The sequence below is a fragment of the Dromiciops gliroides genome, chromosome 2, assembly GCF_019393635.1.
Source record: "Dromiciops gliroides isolate mDroGli1 chromosome 2, mDroGli1.pri, whole genome shotgun sequence".
NCBI lineage: Eukaryota > Metazoa > Chordata > Mammalia > Microbiotheria > Microbiotheriidae > Dromiciops > Dromiciops gliroides.
The window spans coordinates 245,009,195-245,028,319 of record NC_057862.1 but is presented as its reverse complement, the minus strand read 5'-3'; the positions used below and the strand labels follow the sequence as shown (position 1 = coordinate 245,028,319).

The 19,125-nt window shown below is 35.1% G+C and overlaps 1 protein-coding gene across 4 annotated transcripts in view; it reads right to left on the bottom strand.

Moving 5' to 3' along the window:
* TMEM260 (transmembrane protein 260) overlaps nt 1-19,125 on the bottom strand; it is a 104,733-nt gene that overhangs the window by 41,050 nt on the left and 44,558 nt on the right. For all 4 annotated transcript variants that reach the window (XM_043988502.1, XM_043988501.1, XM_043988503.1 and 1 more), the window contains exons 4-5: nt 12,734-12,911; nt 2,308-2,421 (exon numbers count right to left, since the gene is read on the bottom strand). In XM_043988502.1, the coding sequence (XP_043844437.1) occupies nt 2,308-2,421; nt 12,734-12,911 (292 nt within the window). The remainder of the gene's footprint in view (nt 1-2,307; nt 2,422-12,733; nt 12,912-19,125) is intronic.

Genomic DNA, 19,125 nt, shown 5'->3' with positions numbered 1-19,125 from the left:
TTATGTTTTTCCTCTCCCTTACCCACCTCACCCCAAATAGAAAGGAAAAAGGGAAAGAAAGGAAGAGAATGGGAGCAACATTACTAACATAACTGAATATGTCTGATTTTTCTTTCCTGCCTTTACACTCTTCAGCTATTCCAGAAACTATTCAAAGATCAGAAATACCTGGGTTCAAATCCTGCTTCTGACAAATACTGGCTTTGTGACCCTGGGAAAGTCACTTATCATCTCATTGTCTCAGGCTATTCTAAAATTATAAATTGTAGAATAATTCCTAATATGCATTGGTAGCCAAAAAGTAAATAAATAATAAATCAATTAATAAGAATATTTAGTATTTATAATTATTAAGGTGCCATATAAAAATATCATAAGAAAATTGAAAGAACACATACACAAACTGTTTTTTAAAACAGACTGCATTAAAGTAGAAAAGAAAATATCATTAATGAATATTATTAATTTTAATTTAATTAATAATATTATGATGTAGTATATAGGATGCTGGATCTGGAGTCAGAAAGACTTGAGTTCACATGTAGTCGCATGCACTTGCTAGCTGTGTAACTGGACAAATCAATTAAATTCTGACTGTCTCAGTTTCCTCATCTGTAATCCCAGGGATGTTATGAGGATAAAATAAGTTAATATTTGTAAAGTTCTTTGCAAACTCCAAAGCACCCTATAAATGCTGGCTATAAACATGTTAATTATAAACATGAATAAAGCTATATATGCCCCTCCCCCAAAACTTCCATTTCGATCAAGGGTTTGTAACAGGAATGTAGGGGTGCTTTAAAATTAGGAAAATAATAATTTATTTCTAGCTTTATAGTACATTATTCTCTTTCCAGCACTCTATGGTTCAGTCAAAGTGACTTTCTGTTCCTCATAGGACACTTCATCTCTATCTCCCATCTCTGTCCTTTGCACTGGCTATCTCCCATGCCAGGAATGTGCTTCCTTCTTACCTTTGCATCAAAGAATCGCTCTTTCGAGATACAGTTCAGGCACTACCTTTTACATCAAGTCTTTCCCAATTGTCCCAACAAAGACTCTTTCCCAAAACATTTTGTATTAAAATACTCTATATTTGTATTTATCCTTTTTATATTCATTTCTTGTATAACTGTGTATTTTTGCTTTCTCTCCTGTTAAAATGTAAGCTCTCTGAGAGTAGAGATTGTTTCAGTCTTTGTATTTGTATGTCCAAAGCATAGAGCATGGCAAATAGTAAGTGCTTAATAAATGTTCAATAGATTTAATAATAATCACTGCTCATTCACTTTGCCTTCCCATACCCTCCCCCTTTCCCCGCCTTGCCCCTCAGCCCTCCCTTGTAGTAAATAAGTAGAGTCAAGCAAAACAAATCCACACACTAGTTGTGTCTGAAAACGTACATCTCATTCTGTATCTCTAGTCCATTGCTCCTCTACAAAGAGGAGAGAAGCATGCTTCATCATCAGTTTTTTGAAGTCATGACAGGTCATTACATTAATCGGCATACTTAAATATTTCAGTCATTTTCCTTTATGTTATTGTAATTGCTCCTTAAACTTTATTCTTGGTTCTATTCTCCTCACTATGCATCAGTACATACAGTTCTTCTTAGGTTTCTCTGAAGTCATCATTTTTATCATAGCTTATGGTATAAAAATATACAATTATATTCATATATAATAATTTATTTAAGCTATTTTCCAATTGAAGGGCACCACTTTGTTTTCAGTTCTTTGGCAGAACAAAGAAAACTACTATAAATATTTGCCTTCATATCAATATCTTTCCTTCTGTCTTTGATCTCTTGGGGGAGGGTATGTCCAAAGATGTTTAATTTTTATAAATCCTTTTTAAAAATTTTGCTGTATTCAGGGATTATGGTTATTTATATTTTGTACAAAGAAGCAAGACTGTTATTCCTATGGGAAATATTATGGACTTAGATTCTCTTATTTCTTAAGAATAATTATGTTTTTGTTGTTCAATTGTTTTTCAGTTATGTCCAGCTATTCATGAACCCATTTGTAGGTTTCTTGGCAAAGATACTAGAGTGGTTTGCATTTCCTTCTCCAGCTCATTTAACAGATGAGGAAACTGAGGCAAACAGGGTTAAGTGACTTACCCAAGGTCACCCAGCTAGTAAGTGTCTAAGGCCAGATTTAAACTCGGGAAGACAAGTGTTCCTGATTCCAGGCCCAGCACTCTATCACTGTACCACCTAGCTGTCCCATATTTATGTCAGGCTCAAATAAGATCCTTAAAAAGTTTTTTATTTGTACCATTTTACAAGGTTTAAATACCTACCATTTCTTTAAAAAGTCGGACGAGAACCCACAATGCAATGCACAACACATAAAGTATGATCGTATGCTGATTGCATAAGCTAAGGCCAGAGCAGAAGGCACCAATCTTAGATATCTGAAAAAAAATGAATACAATTAATAAATCAAAGCTAAAAATTCAATTATAGTGAAATGTATGTCACAATTAATTCTTTACAATTTAATGCTAAATAAAAGGTCAGATGTGAAAAGTCATACTTAAAAGCATTTCTATATAACCAAAGATGAGATAGAGAACATTACAAAATGCAGTACGGATCATTTTGACTACATTAAATTAAAAAAGTTTTGCACAAACAAAACCAATGCAAACAAGATTAGAAGGAAAACAGAAAGATGGGAAACAATTTTTGCAGATAGTGTTTGTGATAAAGGCCTCATATCTAAAATATATGTAGAAATGAATCAAATATATAAGAATACAAGTAATTCCCCAACTGGGAAATGGTCAAAGGACATGAACAGGCAGTTTTTGGGTGATGAAATTAAAACTATCAACAGCCAAATGAAAAAGTATTCTCAATCATTACTGATTAGAGAAATGCAAATTAAAACTACTCTGACGTAACACCTCACACTTATCCAACTGGCTAATTTGACACAAAGGGGAAATAACAAATATTGGAGAAGATGTGGGAAAACTGGAACACTAATGCACTGCTGGTGGAGCTGTGAACTGATCCAACTATTCTGGAAAGCAATTTGGAACCATGCCCAAAAGGCTATAAAACTGCATACCCTTTGACTAGCAATGCCACTACTAGGTCTATATCTCAAAGAGATCATAAAAAAGTAAAAAGGGCCCACAGGTACAAAAATATTTATAGCTGCTCTTTCTGTAGTAGCAAAGAATTGGAAATTGAGGGGATGCCCATCAATTGGGCAATAGCTAAAGAAGTTGTAGTATATCAATGCAATAGAATGGTATTGTGCTGTAAAAGATGATAAGCAGCTGGATTTTGGAAAAACCTGGAATGAATTACATGAATTGATGCTGAGTGAAATGAGCAGAACCAAGAGAACATTGTACACAATATCAACAACACTGTGTGATGATCAACTGTGATAGACTTAATTCTTCTCAGCAATGCAATGATCCAAGACAATGTCAAAAGACTTATGGTGAAAAATGCTTTCCACATTCAGAAAAAGAACTATGGAGACTGAATGAAGATTGAAGAATACTATTTTCACTTTTATTGTTACTCTTTTGTCATTGTTCTTGTTTATTTTTTCTTGCATTTTCCCCTTTGTTCTGATTCTTCTCTTACAACATGACTAATATGGAAATATGTTTAACATGTTTGTAATGTATAACATATCAAATTGCTTGCTGTCCTTGGGAGAGGGAAGGGAAGGGAGGATGGAAGAAAAATGTGGAACTCAAAAAAAATCTTTACATGTAACTGGAAAAATAATTAAAAAACAAAATAAAAGCATTTCTACCTAGCATGCTACTTTAAAAACTGCTATACAGTTAAGACTATTTGAGTCTACCCTTCTCTGCTGTGAATGTTTCCTTTTGTCATCACCACTACCACAACTATTATCTATCATCAAATATTTATTTTTATTAAACAGATTAGTATTTAACTCAATAATTCAACAAAGGATACTGATATTTACTGTGTTTCAAATGCTATGGTATAAACTAGAGGGAATAAAAAGCTAAGTAAGGCTCATTCACTGATCTCAAGTTTAGAGCTATGCGTGTGTTACATGTGATTATAAATAATCCAGGAAGGTTCCAGAAGACAGATTTTGTACTGGGTCACAAAAGAAAACTAAAATTTCAAGAGGATGACATATATTGTAGTAGCAAGGCATTTCATGCAGAGGCCATGATAAAAGACAGGTTAAGCAGAAAAGGTTTGAAAGGTTGCAAGAATAATGAGTAGTATAGTTTGGCTGAAATGTAGAGCATGTATATCATGTACAAAGAATAGGGGAGTGATGAATGGGAGATACATTGCAAAGATATGAGTCATGTTGTCAAAGACTTTGGAATGCCAGGCTGAGGAGTTGGGATAGCAAGAAGGAGGTAAAAGCAAAAGTCTTGACAACTGTTTGGATGTGGGAAGGAAGGGAGAGGGAGAAGTTTAAAATAACACCAAAATTTTATACAATGGCAAGATTTTAACATAAATAAGAAGAAGGAATAGGTTTTAGAGAAATGATGAAGAATTCAACTTTGAACATGCTGAATTTGAAAGACTGGGCATCAAGGTAGAGATACCTAACAGGCAACTGACAATGCATGGCTGGAAGTTGGAAAAAAGACTAAGTTGGGGGCCACTAGGTGGCACAGTGGATAAAGCACTGGCCCTGGATTCAGGAGGACCTGAATTCAAATCCTGCCACAGATACTTGACACTTATAAGCTGTGTGATCCTGGGCAAGTCACTTAACCCTCATTGCCCCACAAAAACAAAAACAAAACAAAAACAAACAAAAAAAGACTAAGCTAGATCTGGTGGTCATCTGAGATTTAGTGATAGTAATAACTGATTTTTTTTTGGTTTATTTTAAATTTTGATTTATATCTTTTGTTTATACATCACTTAAATTTTTATAATATTCTGAGCTTCTTGCCTATGCCACCATAGAACTATACCTCATAAAAAGTAAAAACAAAGGGGCAGCTAGATGGCACAGTGGATAGAGCACCAGCCCTGGAGTCAGGAGTACCTGAGTTCAAATCCAGCCTCAGACACTTAACACTTACTAGCTGTGTGACCCTGGGCAAGTCACTTAACCCCAATTGCCTCACTAAAAAAAAAAAAAAAAAGTAAAAACAAGAACACTTGAATTAAAATAACCAACACATTAACCAAATATGACATTATGTTCAGAATTCCACATCTCAAATAACCCATCTCTTCAAAGAAGGGTTGGTGGTACATTCTTATATCTTTTTGGGTGCCAAGCTCGGTAATTGTAATTTTATGGCATTTAGTTTCAACTGTTAGATTGTTTTTGTTTAAAACATTTAAATTTATTATATTTAAATTATTATTGTCATCATATATGTATATATTGTTTTACAGATTCTACTTACTTTGCTTCATTAAAGTCCTCTTATGTTTATGCAGTTATTATATTCTGTTTTTTTACAACACTGTAACATTTCACTATGTTCATGTACCAATTTGTTTAACCATTCTTCAGTCCACAGGTATCTATTTTGATTCTAGTACTTTGCTACTACAAAAAAATGTGGAGTAGCAGACATTTTAATAATACCTAATATTTACAAGCACATTTTAAAATTATCTCATTTAATCAAAGAATAATAGTGCAGGAGAGAAAAAAAAGAACAAATGCAGAACTTTGGAGAATGCCTATGTTTGTAGGGCTGGAGAAAAAGAGAGAAGTGAAAGGAGGCAAAGAATGAATGGTGAGATAGGCAAGGGAAAAAACAAAGCAACACTGTACCAAAGAAGCCAAGGAAGAGAATTTCAAAGAGTGGAAGTAGTCAATAGTATCTCTTTTGCAGAAAGGTTGAAAAAGATGGAAACAGAAAAGGCTAACAATGAGGAGGTCAGTGATGCTCTTTGGGAAAGTAGTTTCAACTAAGCCATAGAGGTATAGAGATTACAAGTCACCGAGAAATGGGTAGAGAATTTAGACAAGTAGTACTATTATATAATACTATTTTAAGAAGTCAAGTTCTTAGAAGGAAAGAGAAAAGCAAGAATAAGAGTGTGAGAATAGTCTTTGCTTTTCTTTTTAAAGATGAGGTGGGGTAGCTAGGTGGTGCAGTGGATACAGCACCAACCCTGGAGTCAGGAAGACCTAAATTCAAATCCGACCTCAGACACTTGACACTTACTAGCTATGTGACCCTGGGCAAGTCACTTAACCCCAATTGCCCCACCAAAAAAAAAAAAAAAGATAAGGGACTATATATGTATAACCTATACTGAATCGCTTGCCTTCTTAATGGGACATGGTGGGAGAGGAAAGGAGAGAATTTGGAACTCAAAGTTTTAAAAATGAATGTTAATGAATGTTTTTACATGTAATTAGGGGGAAATAAAATACTAAATATGGATAAGGGAAACTTGAGCAGGTTTGAGGGAGAAATGACTGGCCAGTACAAGAGGGAAACATCAAAGAGATAAAAACAAACTCCCAGAGAACGCAGGAGGTAATCAGGGGCAGTATAATATAGTGACAAGAACACTAGATTCAAGGGACTATTATAAGGATCAAATGAAATAATATATGCAAAGTACCTTAAAGCAAGAGCTTTTATTGAGTATAGGGTCACTAATAAATACAGATACAAAATTTCTAAATAAAACACTAGCTAGGAGACTACAACAATATATCACAAAGATTATACATTGTGCCTAAGTAGAATTTATACCAGAAATACAGGGATGGTTTAACATAAGGAAAACTATTAACATAATTGATTAAATCAACAGATGCAGAAAAAGCTTTTGACAAGACTACACTCATTCCTTTTAAAAACTCTTGAAAGCATAGGTATAAATGGATTTTTTTCTTAAAACAATAAGCATCTACCCAAGATCATCAGCAAGCATTATTTGTAATGGATATAAGCTAGAAGTTTACCCAATAAGATCAAGAGTGAAACAAGCATGCCTATTATCGCCAACGTTATTCAATATTGTATTAGAAAAGCTAGAAATAGCAATAAGAAAAAGAAACTGAAAGAATCAGAATGGGCAGTAAGGTATTAAAATTATTTCTTTTTGCAGATGATATGACAATGTACTTGGAAAATCCTAGCAATTCACCTAAAAAGCTAGCTGAAACAATAATTTTAGCAAAGTAGCAGGATATAAAATAAACCCATGTAAACCATCAGCATTTCTATATATTACCAACAAAATCTTGCAATAATAGATTATAAGAGATACCCCATTTAAAAATCTACACATAGCATAAAATAACTGGAAGTATACTTGCCAAGACAAACCCAAAAGCTACATGACCATAATTATAAAACTTTTTATATAAATGAAATTAGATTTAAATAATTGGAGAAAGATATATTAGCCATGGATGGGCAGAGCCAATTTAGTAAAAATGTCAATTCTACCTAATCTATTTATTCAACACCATCCAAATTAAACTACCAAAAAAATATTTCATTGAACTAGAAAAAATAACAAAATTCATTTGAAAGAACAAAAGGTAAAAAATATTTAATATTATTAATAACAATTCCTTTAAGAAATTAAAGAAGGAAAAAAGGTAAAGGAAGGAGGTTTAGCAAGACCAGACCTTAAATTGTAATGTAAGACAGTAATTATCAAAACTATTTGGTACTGGCTAAGAAATACAAAAGTAGATCAGTAGAACACAGTAGACATATGATACACAGTGGTAAATTACTAAAGTACCCTTGTGTTTGACAAATGTTAAGATTTAAGCATTTGGGATAATAATTCACTATTTGGTAAAAATTTGGGGGAAAACTGGAAAGCAGTCTGGAAGAAACTTGGTATTACCCAATATCTTACACCATTTATCAAGAAATGGATGTACAACCTAGATATAAAGGGAGATAAGTAAATTAGAATAACATGAAACATATTACCTATCAGACTTATAGATAGAAGAATTTATAAACAAACAAGAAATAGAAAGCATTGTGAGATGTAAAATGGATAGTTTTGATTACATTAAATTAAAAAGGTTTTGTACAAATAAGATCAATGTAACCAAGATTAAAAAGAAAGTAGAAAATTGGGGGGGGGGGGTTTTAGAGACTTTTTTGGATAAAAGTCTCCTATCTTGAATATATAGAGAACTTTGTCAATTTTATGAGTATATAAGTCACTTCCCAATTAATAAAAGGTCAAAGGATATGAACAGGCAGTTTTTTGATAAAAAAAAATATATAGTCATAGTCATATGAAAAAATGCTCTAAATCATTATTGATTTAGATTCCAAATGAAAGCAACTTTGGAATATCGTCTCATACCTATCATCTTGGCTAAAATGATAAAAAGGGAAAATGATAAATATTGGAGGATATGTGGAAAAATTAGAACACTAATATACTGCCAGTGGAACTGTGAACTTATCCAACCATTTTGGAGAGCAATCTAGAATGATGTCCAGCCATCTGACCAAGAAATACCACTATTAGGTCTGTTTCTCCAGGTGATTAGGGGAAATGGAAAAGAATCTATATATTAGAAAATATATATTAGCTTTCTTCAGGGTGACAAGGAACTGAAATTGAGGGGATGTCCATCATTTGGGGAATGGCTAAACAAGCTGAGGTATATATTTGTGACAGAAACCCATTGTGCTATAAGAAATGATCAGCAGGTTGAATTTAGGACAAACATGGAAAGACTTACCTGAAATAATAAAGAATAAGATGAGCAGAACCAAGAGAATGTTGTACATAGTAATAACAATATTATTCAAAAAATAAGTGAATGACTAGGCTATTCTGAGAATTATAAATATCCAAATAAACTACAAAGGACCTATGAAGGAGGATGCTACACATACCCCAGAGAAAGAACTGATGAACAGAGGTGTGCATGGTATGGTTTTAGATATAGATATAGATATATAGATATAGGTATGGATATGGATATGGATATGGATATATGTATGTGTGTGTGTAGATATGTCTATATCTATGTATCTATTTATATGTCTGTGTCAAGTGGTAGCCTTCTCTAGTGTGGTTGGGGAAGGAGACAGTTCAGAACTTAAAATGTAACCCAAAATTTTTAATTTAATTTTTTAAAAGAGTATAGGATTAGCCTTGGAAAGAAAAATGGATACTTCAGAGACAGAGCTAAAGGAAAAGAATAATACAAAAATACTTTTAGGGAGTAAGGAGAGAAGCTAAGAGATCCTGAGCCCCTATTTGAAAAGTAGAAATTATCTGCTGAAAAACCTGGGTAGTAGTATGTTTAGGATTTTGAAAAGAATGCTTGAAACAATTGCTACATAGAACAGTATAAGCTAGAATTCATTAAGAAGTTAACCCAATTCGTCCCAGTTAGTACATAGAAGGAGCATCCAGCTGAGGTCAAATACCATTAATTTGTAGTAGACTCCATTAACATGGCTTTGTGATTTTCACCAGTCATGCTTGCCAACTCTGAGGCATAAGTCCCACCCCCCCCCCAAAAAAAAAGAAAAGAAAAGAAAAAGAAAAAAAGGGGGAAAAAAACCTCAAACAGGTAAAGATGATTACCCAGCTTTGGGAATTAACAAATATGAAATGCTAGGAGGTCAAGTGAGCAAAGGATTCCAGTGCTGTGATCAGTACATCAATGAATTGGCTGATCATAGGATCTATAATGGATAGGCAAATGAAGTCAGAATGGGAGGTTGAAGAGGAAAACTAGAATATGGAAGAACAGAGGGAAGAGGTAATAAAGATGAAGAACAGGTTCAATAGGAATGAATTTATGGAAGTTCAGAGAAGTTTCAGAAATAAATTTCCCAACAGTAATAGTGAATTGTATTCCTCATTTTAAGTGAATCACTTATTCAAATGTAACCCATAGGCATCTCATTGGCATTAAATTTATTTAATGTTATTACATGAACTATAAAGAGACTAAAAATTTATATTGTTCTTTAGCCACACTTCTAGGATGCCTATCAAACTCATAATTGGTTTTGTTTTCCCTTTGAGTCTGTGGGTACTCATAGTTCTATGGGATTATAACACATAGAAACATTTCTGTTTGCCAAAGATGATCAAGAAATGGTTTTATTTGTTGACAACAGCTACACTAAAATTCATTGTTCTTATCTCTGGCATCTTACATTTAAAAACTGAAGCACTATTTCATTTGTTTTTGTTTTGTAGGATAAATATATATTTTTTGCAATCATGCTAAAAATCAGTGAACTTGTAACCAAGGTCAAAATGGTTTACAACCTTGGTTCTCAAACTATTTTTTTTTTCCTGATCATGGAAAAGTATTGTTTGATAGAAAGAACTGCAACACACTCTATTGTCTTGGGGTCTAGCCTGTCATTTCTTCGATGTAAGAGGTTCATGGTAAGGCACTTCCTCTAATGATGCAGATCTTTAATCTTCTCTCAAACTTTGAGTCTTTAGAGAGTTCCCTCAACAGGTTATTTGCTGGGGGTAAGGGTGTCACACAGCCAAAATGTGTCAGAGGTGGGACTTATACCTAAGTCTCTCTGAGTCTCAAGGCCAGTTCTATGACCACCACCACTCCACACTGCCTCAGGGGCAGGAGATGCAGGGATGGTGATAGTTAATACAGAATTCAACTTACTAGATAGCCATCACTTCACCTCTATGAACTCCTGCTGTACAATTTGCAAAATGGGACAACAGTAAATCTTACTCCCTACTTTACTGAATTGTTGCAAGTAAAATATTTCGTATCTATTGGCTATAATTGAGGGATAAGCACTATATTCACAAAATAATCCTCTGCCATTTCTAATGGTTATCCATGGTTAGGAACCTGGAAGTTTGAAGAACCTATTTTTAGTGATACCTTAGGGATGACTGTTTATAAGGATAAGACCTGTGATTTCACTGGCATAGAGAACCCCAAAATAAGAACATTCTTTTACCCTACGAGGGTTATTGTGTTCTCTGCTGCTTCAAGTCTTACACAGCTTCCTGGGGCACCAAGGTTAAGGGCCTTGCTTGGGGTCATGCAGCCAGTGTGTGGCTCCCCATCCATCATGCCACACTGTCTCCCATTACTTAGGTAGGTTTGGAGGAAATATGCTTCACAATTAGGCAAATATTCCAGTGACATCCACCAATTTGGAGATAAAAGAGAAAATGGTTCAACATTTTATGTTCATTTTTGCTGATTTAAACTAAGTGGCTTAAAATCAAAGACTTGAATAATTAAGGAAAAACTTCATCTTGTTACTTATTATACACATCCTAATCATGAGGGAATAAATGACAAATCCATTCATAGTTTCCTATTTAACAAGAAACATCTCTAGTGAAAAAAGGCCTCATTTAGTGTCCCAAACCCCAATTTGTCCAGGTAGTGTAACAATTGGAATGACGCCACCTGCTGGATACTTACTGTAGAAGAGTTCTGCCCATGAAGGGAAGGTCTTTGAGGGCAAGACCAGGAGTCAGGAAGTGATGCGGGCTAGTGGGAGGAGGAAGGAAGAGACTGGCGCTCAGTCTCGCTCTCTTTCCTGGGGACGCTGGCGGAGAAGGGAGCTAAAAATGTGCTCTCCCTTTAATAGATAGGAATCTAGGCCTTTCTCTCTCTCTTTACCAAATTCTTATTCTCCTTAATAAATGCTTAAAAGTCTAACTCTTGCTAAAGCTTATAATTTATTGGCGACCACTCATTAGATATTTTAGACAGACTAGCTAGAATTTTAGCCCTTAACAGTAGGTAGTTGAAATGGAGAAGAGAGTATTTATAGCTAACCCTTCACCAACATTCAAAACTTTAGCAGTGACAGTTCTTCATATTTTAGTTGTAGCTTGTAATTGGACTGAAGTTTTTGTTTCTCCTTAGGTAGGTGGGTCATGGGTAGCTGTGTGCTGGAGGTGTAACTTATTCCCCAAAGACTATCCCTGTGGCAGCAAACACTGTAATCTTGTACCTGTGGTCAAGTCACTTATCAGCTCTTAAATTCAATTTCTTCTTCTGTAAAATGGAGGTTATACTTATACTTTAGGTTACTGTGAAGAAAGTTAAAAGCACCATGGACATGTGAATTAATACAACAAACACCTCATACTGACATAGAATTTAAAGTTAGAAAAGATTTTAGATATGATTTAGTCTAACCACCTTGCCTTACAGATAAAGTAACTGAGGCCCAGAAAAGTTAAAGTCATATGGGTCACAAGTTAAACCTCTCAAGTTCCCTAGGCATGTCTCTTAAGACTACAAGCTTCTGAAAAGGTGCTGATCTGTGCTGATAGAGGAAGTTCCTCAGAAGTTTTTCTCTATATTAATGAACTCATAGATCCCCACTAAATAATAAATTTATCCCATTAAGGATACACTTAGCAAAATTTGTGTCATACCCATTAAGAACCACTATTTTATAACAGAGGACACTGTTAGTAGTGTGGGATATGATACTGGCATGCAAAATTAGCTTAAAGCTATTAGACATTTATTCAAAACAAAACTATTTTTTCTACTACATGCATGCAAAGAAAGGGTTAACTACATAGGAAACTGACTTTTTAATTTGAGAAGGGTTTATGAAGGGTAGAGTAGCAATATACAGTAAAATAAGTGAATATACGTATTCAGTCAATATTCTCTAGATTGCTGTGACAGTAAGTGGAACGTATAAGTTTAGTATTTAAACTGAAATTCTTTAAAAAATACAGCATTGATTCAAAAATTAAAACAAAAATAATTTTACTTTGATCAAAATAGGTTACCTTTGATCTGTCTTCTGCAGTTGTTGCCTTCTCAAAATGTGCAGCAAGAGCCATAAGCAGCCCCACAAACAAATTGTTTAGGCTAAAAACCTCTGCTGCAATGGACCACTGCCATGTTAGGCGAGAAAATGAAAACACCCCCGCAGCAAGGATTCCTCCAGCATATGAGCCAGAAAGCCTGCAAACACAGATAACATGAAATCTTCTTTCCCAACAAAAAAAACCCTACTTTATTTTCCATTTTCATATACTGTAGAAGCAGAAATTATGACAGCCACCCACCACCATTCCAAAACATTATATGGTTAATACATTACTTCTTGTAATAATTTTCTTCTACCATATTTTAATTAGAACAGTCATATATTAGTCTACTGTGTAGCAAAAGGAAGACACATGGCTCAATATATGATGGAGAGAATGGGCTGTATTCATCAGATTAAAAATCTCTGATGCTTGAGTCATTTTAGAAACCCTGATAAGAGAATGGCTACAGATAAATGAAACAAAACTATCATCTTTCAGCTTTGTTTACCAAGAGGAATGATGGCAAAATGAACCTAAAAGTGAAATGTATTAAATGAAAAATGTGATGAAATGGCAAAATAAAATTATGAACCCTCACTCTAGTTTCTAGATGAATATTTCAATCTAGAGGGGAAGGGAAGTATGGCTAATATCATGTGGAGATAGAAAACTTGGGGAGAAGAAAAATTTTAATCCAGTAATGTTTCTTCTCAAGAGAGGACTTGTCTACTTGAAAGTAAACCACAATGTTAAGAAAAAAGAAAGGACTGTGAATTTTAAAAACAAAAGAATCACATTTTGCTCTTGGGCACAAAAAAAGGATCCCCTAGTGTTAAAGAGGATCTATATGCTTCAATCCAAGAATAAATCTGGATTGTAGTGAGTAACTTTGGGAATACTAATAGACCTATATGAAATGAGATCATTATTCTGATTTATGACATGAAATGGCCCACTATGTGAAGACTGGTTCAAGGAAATATGGATATTTAGCCTGGAAAAGACTCCAGGGGGACATGATAGCTGTCTTCAAGCATTTGAAAGGTTGTCATGTGGAAGAGGGATTAGACTTGCTCTATTTAGCCCCAGAGGGCAGAACTAGTAGTTAAGGGTATAAGCTGCCAAAAGACAAATTTAGGCTTGATGGAAGAAAAACTTTCTAACAGAGCTATCTGAAAATTAAATGGGCTGCCTTGGGACTTCATTGGAGGTTGTCAAGCAATGGCTGGGTAATCACTTTTTGGGTATATTGTAAAGCGGATTATTTTTCATGTTTGTGTTGGTCTAAATAGCAAATGAGGCCCTTTCAAATACTAATGTAATATTTCTTCTGGGATATTCCTGAAACTTGTGCCCACATTTATGGGTTGGGTTCACAAAGGTGGTTCTAGGGTACTCTCTGATTAGCTACTTATAAAACTATAGCACCCATTTGTGTGCTTCCTATTAATAATCATCCAGTAAACACTATCTCATAGAAAGGCATTTACTAAAGTAGTACAGTAACTACAAAACATTTTCCCATAAAACTGAAGCACACTCTTCCACAAATACACACAGTGTCCATGGGAAGAGTGGGCACAAACTTAAAGAGTATGATGTCATGAGGTACATACATAGGGAACACATTCGGCAAAGGCAATTCACAACTCTGCTCCTGCCAAGTCCCTTCTTTCCCATGGAGACCTCAGAGTTCCCCCTAGGTACAACAACTCTGCTGGGTAGATTGTTCAGTTGGGATGGCAGTCTTCCTTTTTTTGTTTTTTTTTGGGGTTTTTTTGCGGGGCATTGGGGGTTAAGTGACTTGCTCAGGGTCACACAGCTAGTAAGTGTCAAGTGTCTGAGGCCGGATTTGAACTCAGGTATTCCTGAATCCAGGGCCCGTGCTTTATCCACTGCACCACCTAGCCGCCCCCGCATAGTGTTTCTTAAAAGTTTATAGACAGATCTCTTCTGCTGCCAGAGGTCATACTCCTTGAAGCATATTCCAGCCTTGAATGACTGCATCTCTGTAGCTAAGCATTTTCACCTCAAGCATCATGTGTTTCTGTACCTTCAAATGTGTCTTAATCTCTCTGGAATCCGCAATCCAATTGCTAGATGGGGTGTCTCCATCTGGCTAAGTAGCTCTGGTGCTAGTTGACATGACTGATGGAGGCAGTGGTGAGAAAATGCAGAAGAAATTCCTTCCTCCTTCACCAAAAGCTATTCCCTTTCAGGAGTCATGTTCTCCCTCTATTGCTGGCTCTCAGCTGGGAATGACTTTAACTTGATTCTCGAACTACCTTGTAATGACCATTCAGAAAAGTGACCATGAGGCCATAGGGTGTGTCTCCTTGAATTCTCTCTGAGAAAGGTGTTCACACTTCCAACCATCAATTAATCAGTAATTACCAATTAGCATCTATTACATGCAAGGCCCTGTGCCAAGCACACAAAAATGAAAAATTATATGGCTCCTGCCTTCAAAAATACACAAATAATTATTATAAAATGATTCAGGACCAAGTGGCTATAATCTCAATATGTTCAAAATGGAATTTATATTATCTTCTTCCATACCTTTATCTCCTCCAAAATTCTCTCTCTCTATTAAGGACACCAGTGGCTTTCCAATTATTATTTTGCCACCGTAAAATCTTCCCTGATTCGTTGCCATCTATATTACCCTCAATAACTTTATGTATGTGGCTTAATCCTATCAATACTTCTACTCCTTGGTATCTCCTTCTCTCTACTCATAAGACTTATTCTAGTTTATACTTGAACTATTGATTTCTTGGCTGAACAAAGATCATAATTCAATGGTTTCCTAATTTTTTTATCACATCCTTATCAATAAAAAGTCTTAGCACACCCAATAAAGATACTTTATTAGTAAATTACATGCATGTATTGTTGCTATATTACATATATTATAAACTATATTAAAGATATTTAAAAGATTAAAGATTAAATAAACAATATTTAAAAATATTTTATTTCCCTACATTACAAAAACACTTTTGCTCTTAAAAGCAGTCATAAAATGTTTCATTACTTTAGAAAAATTTCTGTGTATATCTTGAGGGATAAAATAGACTTGTAAATAATAATTATTAGTAATTATTTGGTTAATTTGATCAATGTAGCTAGCAAAATGTGTGGATTTCTGTTTTAAAGGTATTTTTATTGTCTGATTTCAACTCAAGTTTTCAATATAAATCCATTCCTCTTTCTTTATATCATTATGCTTAATGGATAGCATTATGCCTGAATTTCTTACTCATATCTCAATATTTTAGTTGTTTTTCTTCATGTGCGAGGAAGAATAAACTGGCCAATTTGGTTAGACTACAGAATGCAGGAAGGAGACTAAAAATGTAGGTTGGGTTCAGGTTGTCAAGGGATTTAAATACCCAACAGGGAAGTTTGTTTATATTTTATATTAGAGTTAATAGAAAGTCATTGGAATTTAGCTTAGTAGAAGAATGACCTAGTCAGATCTGCCCTTCAAGAAAATCACTTTTGTAGGTATGTGAAATATAGTGGGGTGAGATTTGAGGCAGGGAAACCATGGAAGAAACTATTTCAATAGACCAGAGGGTACAAATCTGAACTACAGTCATGGTTGTGTGAGTAGAAAGAAGGAGACAAATGAAAAAGTAGGTGTAAAAAATGACATTGTCAGTTTTATAGACAAAGGAAGAATTTAGGACCAAAGAAGATATAGAGAGCAATACAAAATATAAAATAGATCATTCTGATTATATAAAATTTTTAAGTTTTTACATAAACAAAACTAATATAACCAAGATTATAAAGGAAGCAGAAAACTGGGAAAGAATTTTTGAAACAAGGATCTCTGATAAAGGCCTCATTTCTCAAATATATGGAGAATTATGTCAAATTTATAAAAATATAAGTCATTTCCCAATTGATAAATGGTCAAAGGATATGAACAGTAAATTTTCAGAGAAAGAAATCAAAGCTATGTATAGTCATATAAACATGCTCTAGATCACTATTGATCAGATAAGTGCAAATTAAAACTCTGAGGTATCATCTCACACCTATCTGAGTGGCAAATATAACAAAAAAAGAAAATATTGGACGTTAGAGGGGATGTGGGAAAATTGGGGCGCTAATCCACTATTGGTGGAGTTGTAAAAAGATCCAAATATTTCAAAAAACAATTTGGAACTATGCCCAATGGCCCTTTGATCTAGCAACACCACTGCTAGGTTTCTTTCCCAAAGACATCCCAAAAAAGATAAAAAGACCAATTTATACAAAAATATTTAGAGCAGCTCTTTTTGTGGTGGCTAAGAATTGGAAATCAAAGGAATGCCCATCAATTGGGGCATAGCCAAATTGTGGTATATAATGGTGATGGAATATTATTGTGCTATAAGAAATGACAAGCAGGATGATTTCAGAAAGGTGTGGAAAGACTTGTATGAATTGATGTACAGTGAAATGAGCAGAACCAAGAGAACATCGTGCACAGTGACAGCAATACTGTTTGATGAAGAACTGTGAATGACAACTATTCTCAGCAATAAAACGATCCAAGACAATCCCAAAGGACTAATGATGAAGCATACTAGCCACCTCCAAAGAAAGAACTGATAGTGACTGAACACAGACTGAAGCTACTGTTCACTTTATCTTTCATTTTTTTCTTTTAAATTATTTTGGGGGGTTGGGCAATGAGGATTAAGTGACTTGCCCAAGATCACACAGCTAGTAAGTGTCAAGTGTCTGAGGTCAGATTTGAACTCAGGTCCTCCTGACTCCAGGGCCAGTGCTCTATCTACTGCGCTACCTAGCTGCCCCCCCCATTTTTTTCTTTTACTTGAGTTTTCCTGTACAAAATGACTAAGATGGTAATGTTTTACATCATTGCACATGTATAACCTATATCTGATTGCTTGGCACTTCAGTGAGGGAGAAGGGGAGGGAGGTAAGGAGGGATAAAATTTGGAATTCAAAACCTTAAATAAAAATGTTTATTATTTTTTAATATGAAACTATTTGGCAATTGTTTGAATATGGAGGGTAAATGAAAGTAAGGAGTTGAGTATGATAATGGGATTGTGAACTTAGATAACTTTAAAAATCATGATATCTTTGATAGAAATAGAGAAGTATGGAAGAAGGGTGGATTTGGGGAGAAATATTTAATGAGATCTTTGATGCAGATTGCAAACCATACATACATTCTACAATTTGCTCTGTCCCATCCAAAGTAAAAAGGGGAATGGCAGGCCTCTTACTAGTTACCACCCTATAATGTAGAACAGATAATGTGATCTTGAGGACGGGGTGAGTGTATTAGGAGACAAACATTTTTCAATTATACCCATATAGCTGTTGCTATAGATGCCTAGGTTGGGGTTAGAGCATAAGCATACTACAAAGCAAATACCCAGTGTAGTTCAGATAGTTGCTGGTGGTGGAGTGGGAGAATGTTGGAATTGTAACGGGCAAAGGATATAGAATAGCTGTGTAAGAGACAAGCCTCATGACTGGTTATTATGGGAGAGCGGCATGCGAACCATCTTCTGACCCTATGATCACTCACCCCATGAGGGTCAGACCACACACAGCTCTTTTGAAGCCATGCTGTTTTCTCCTCCCCTACCCCTATATAAGCCATGGTCCCCATTGTGGGAACTATAAACCTAATTGGCCTCTCTGCTTCCAGTTTGTCCATTTTTCATTCTATCTTCCCCACAGCTCCCAAACTGATATTCCTAAAATGGAGATCTAATCACATTGCTTCCCTACTAAAAGATCTTTAGTGGCAAACTATTGCCTCTAGTATAAAATACAAAATCCTCGATTTGGCATTTAGAGCTTTGCATAACCTGGCTCTCACATTTTCAGTTTATTCTGTTTTCAGTCCAGGCCCTGCAGTCATTACCTGGAAAGTAACCCCTCTAGAGAAGAGATCAGACCATCCCCACCAATTGCTGACCAACTACCACTTACAGGGGAGACTAACTAAACCAGTAAGACACATTGAGAGAGAGATAAGATGCAAGATGTACCAGGCAAATCAAACCACTGCTACTATTATGGTTACCACCTCACCTCAGACTCCAATGGAGATTGCCCAGGATCCTGGGTCCAAAAGCTATGGAGAAAGTAGGGTCTTGAGTAAAGTCTAGCCTCTGAAGTCATCATCCAGAGAATCAACTCTTATAGTTTGTGACTTAGCAAATGCTTTTGCAGGTGGTGTAGGCCCTGACTCCTCAGCAGCTACAGCTACTTAAAACACAGAGAACAAAGTTCTCACCACCAAATTGGACTGTCAAATAGTTTAGCATGAGAAATATACTTCTACCAGTAGAAATGAAATTAAAGATGATGCAACACTA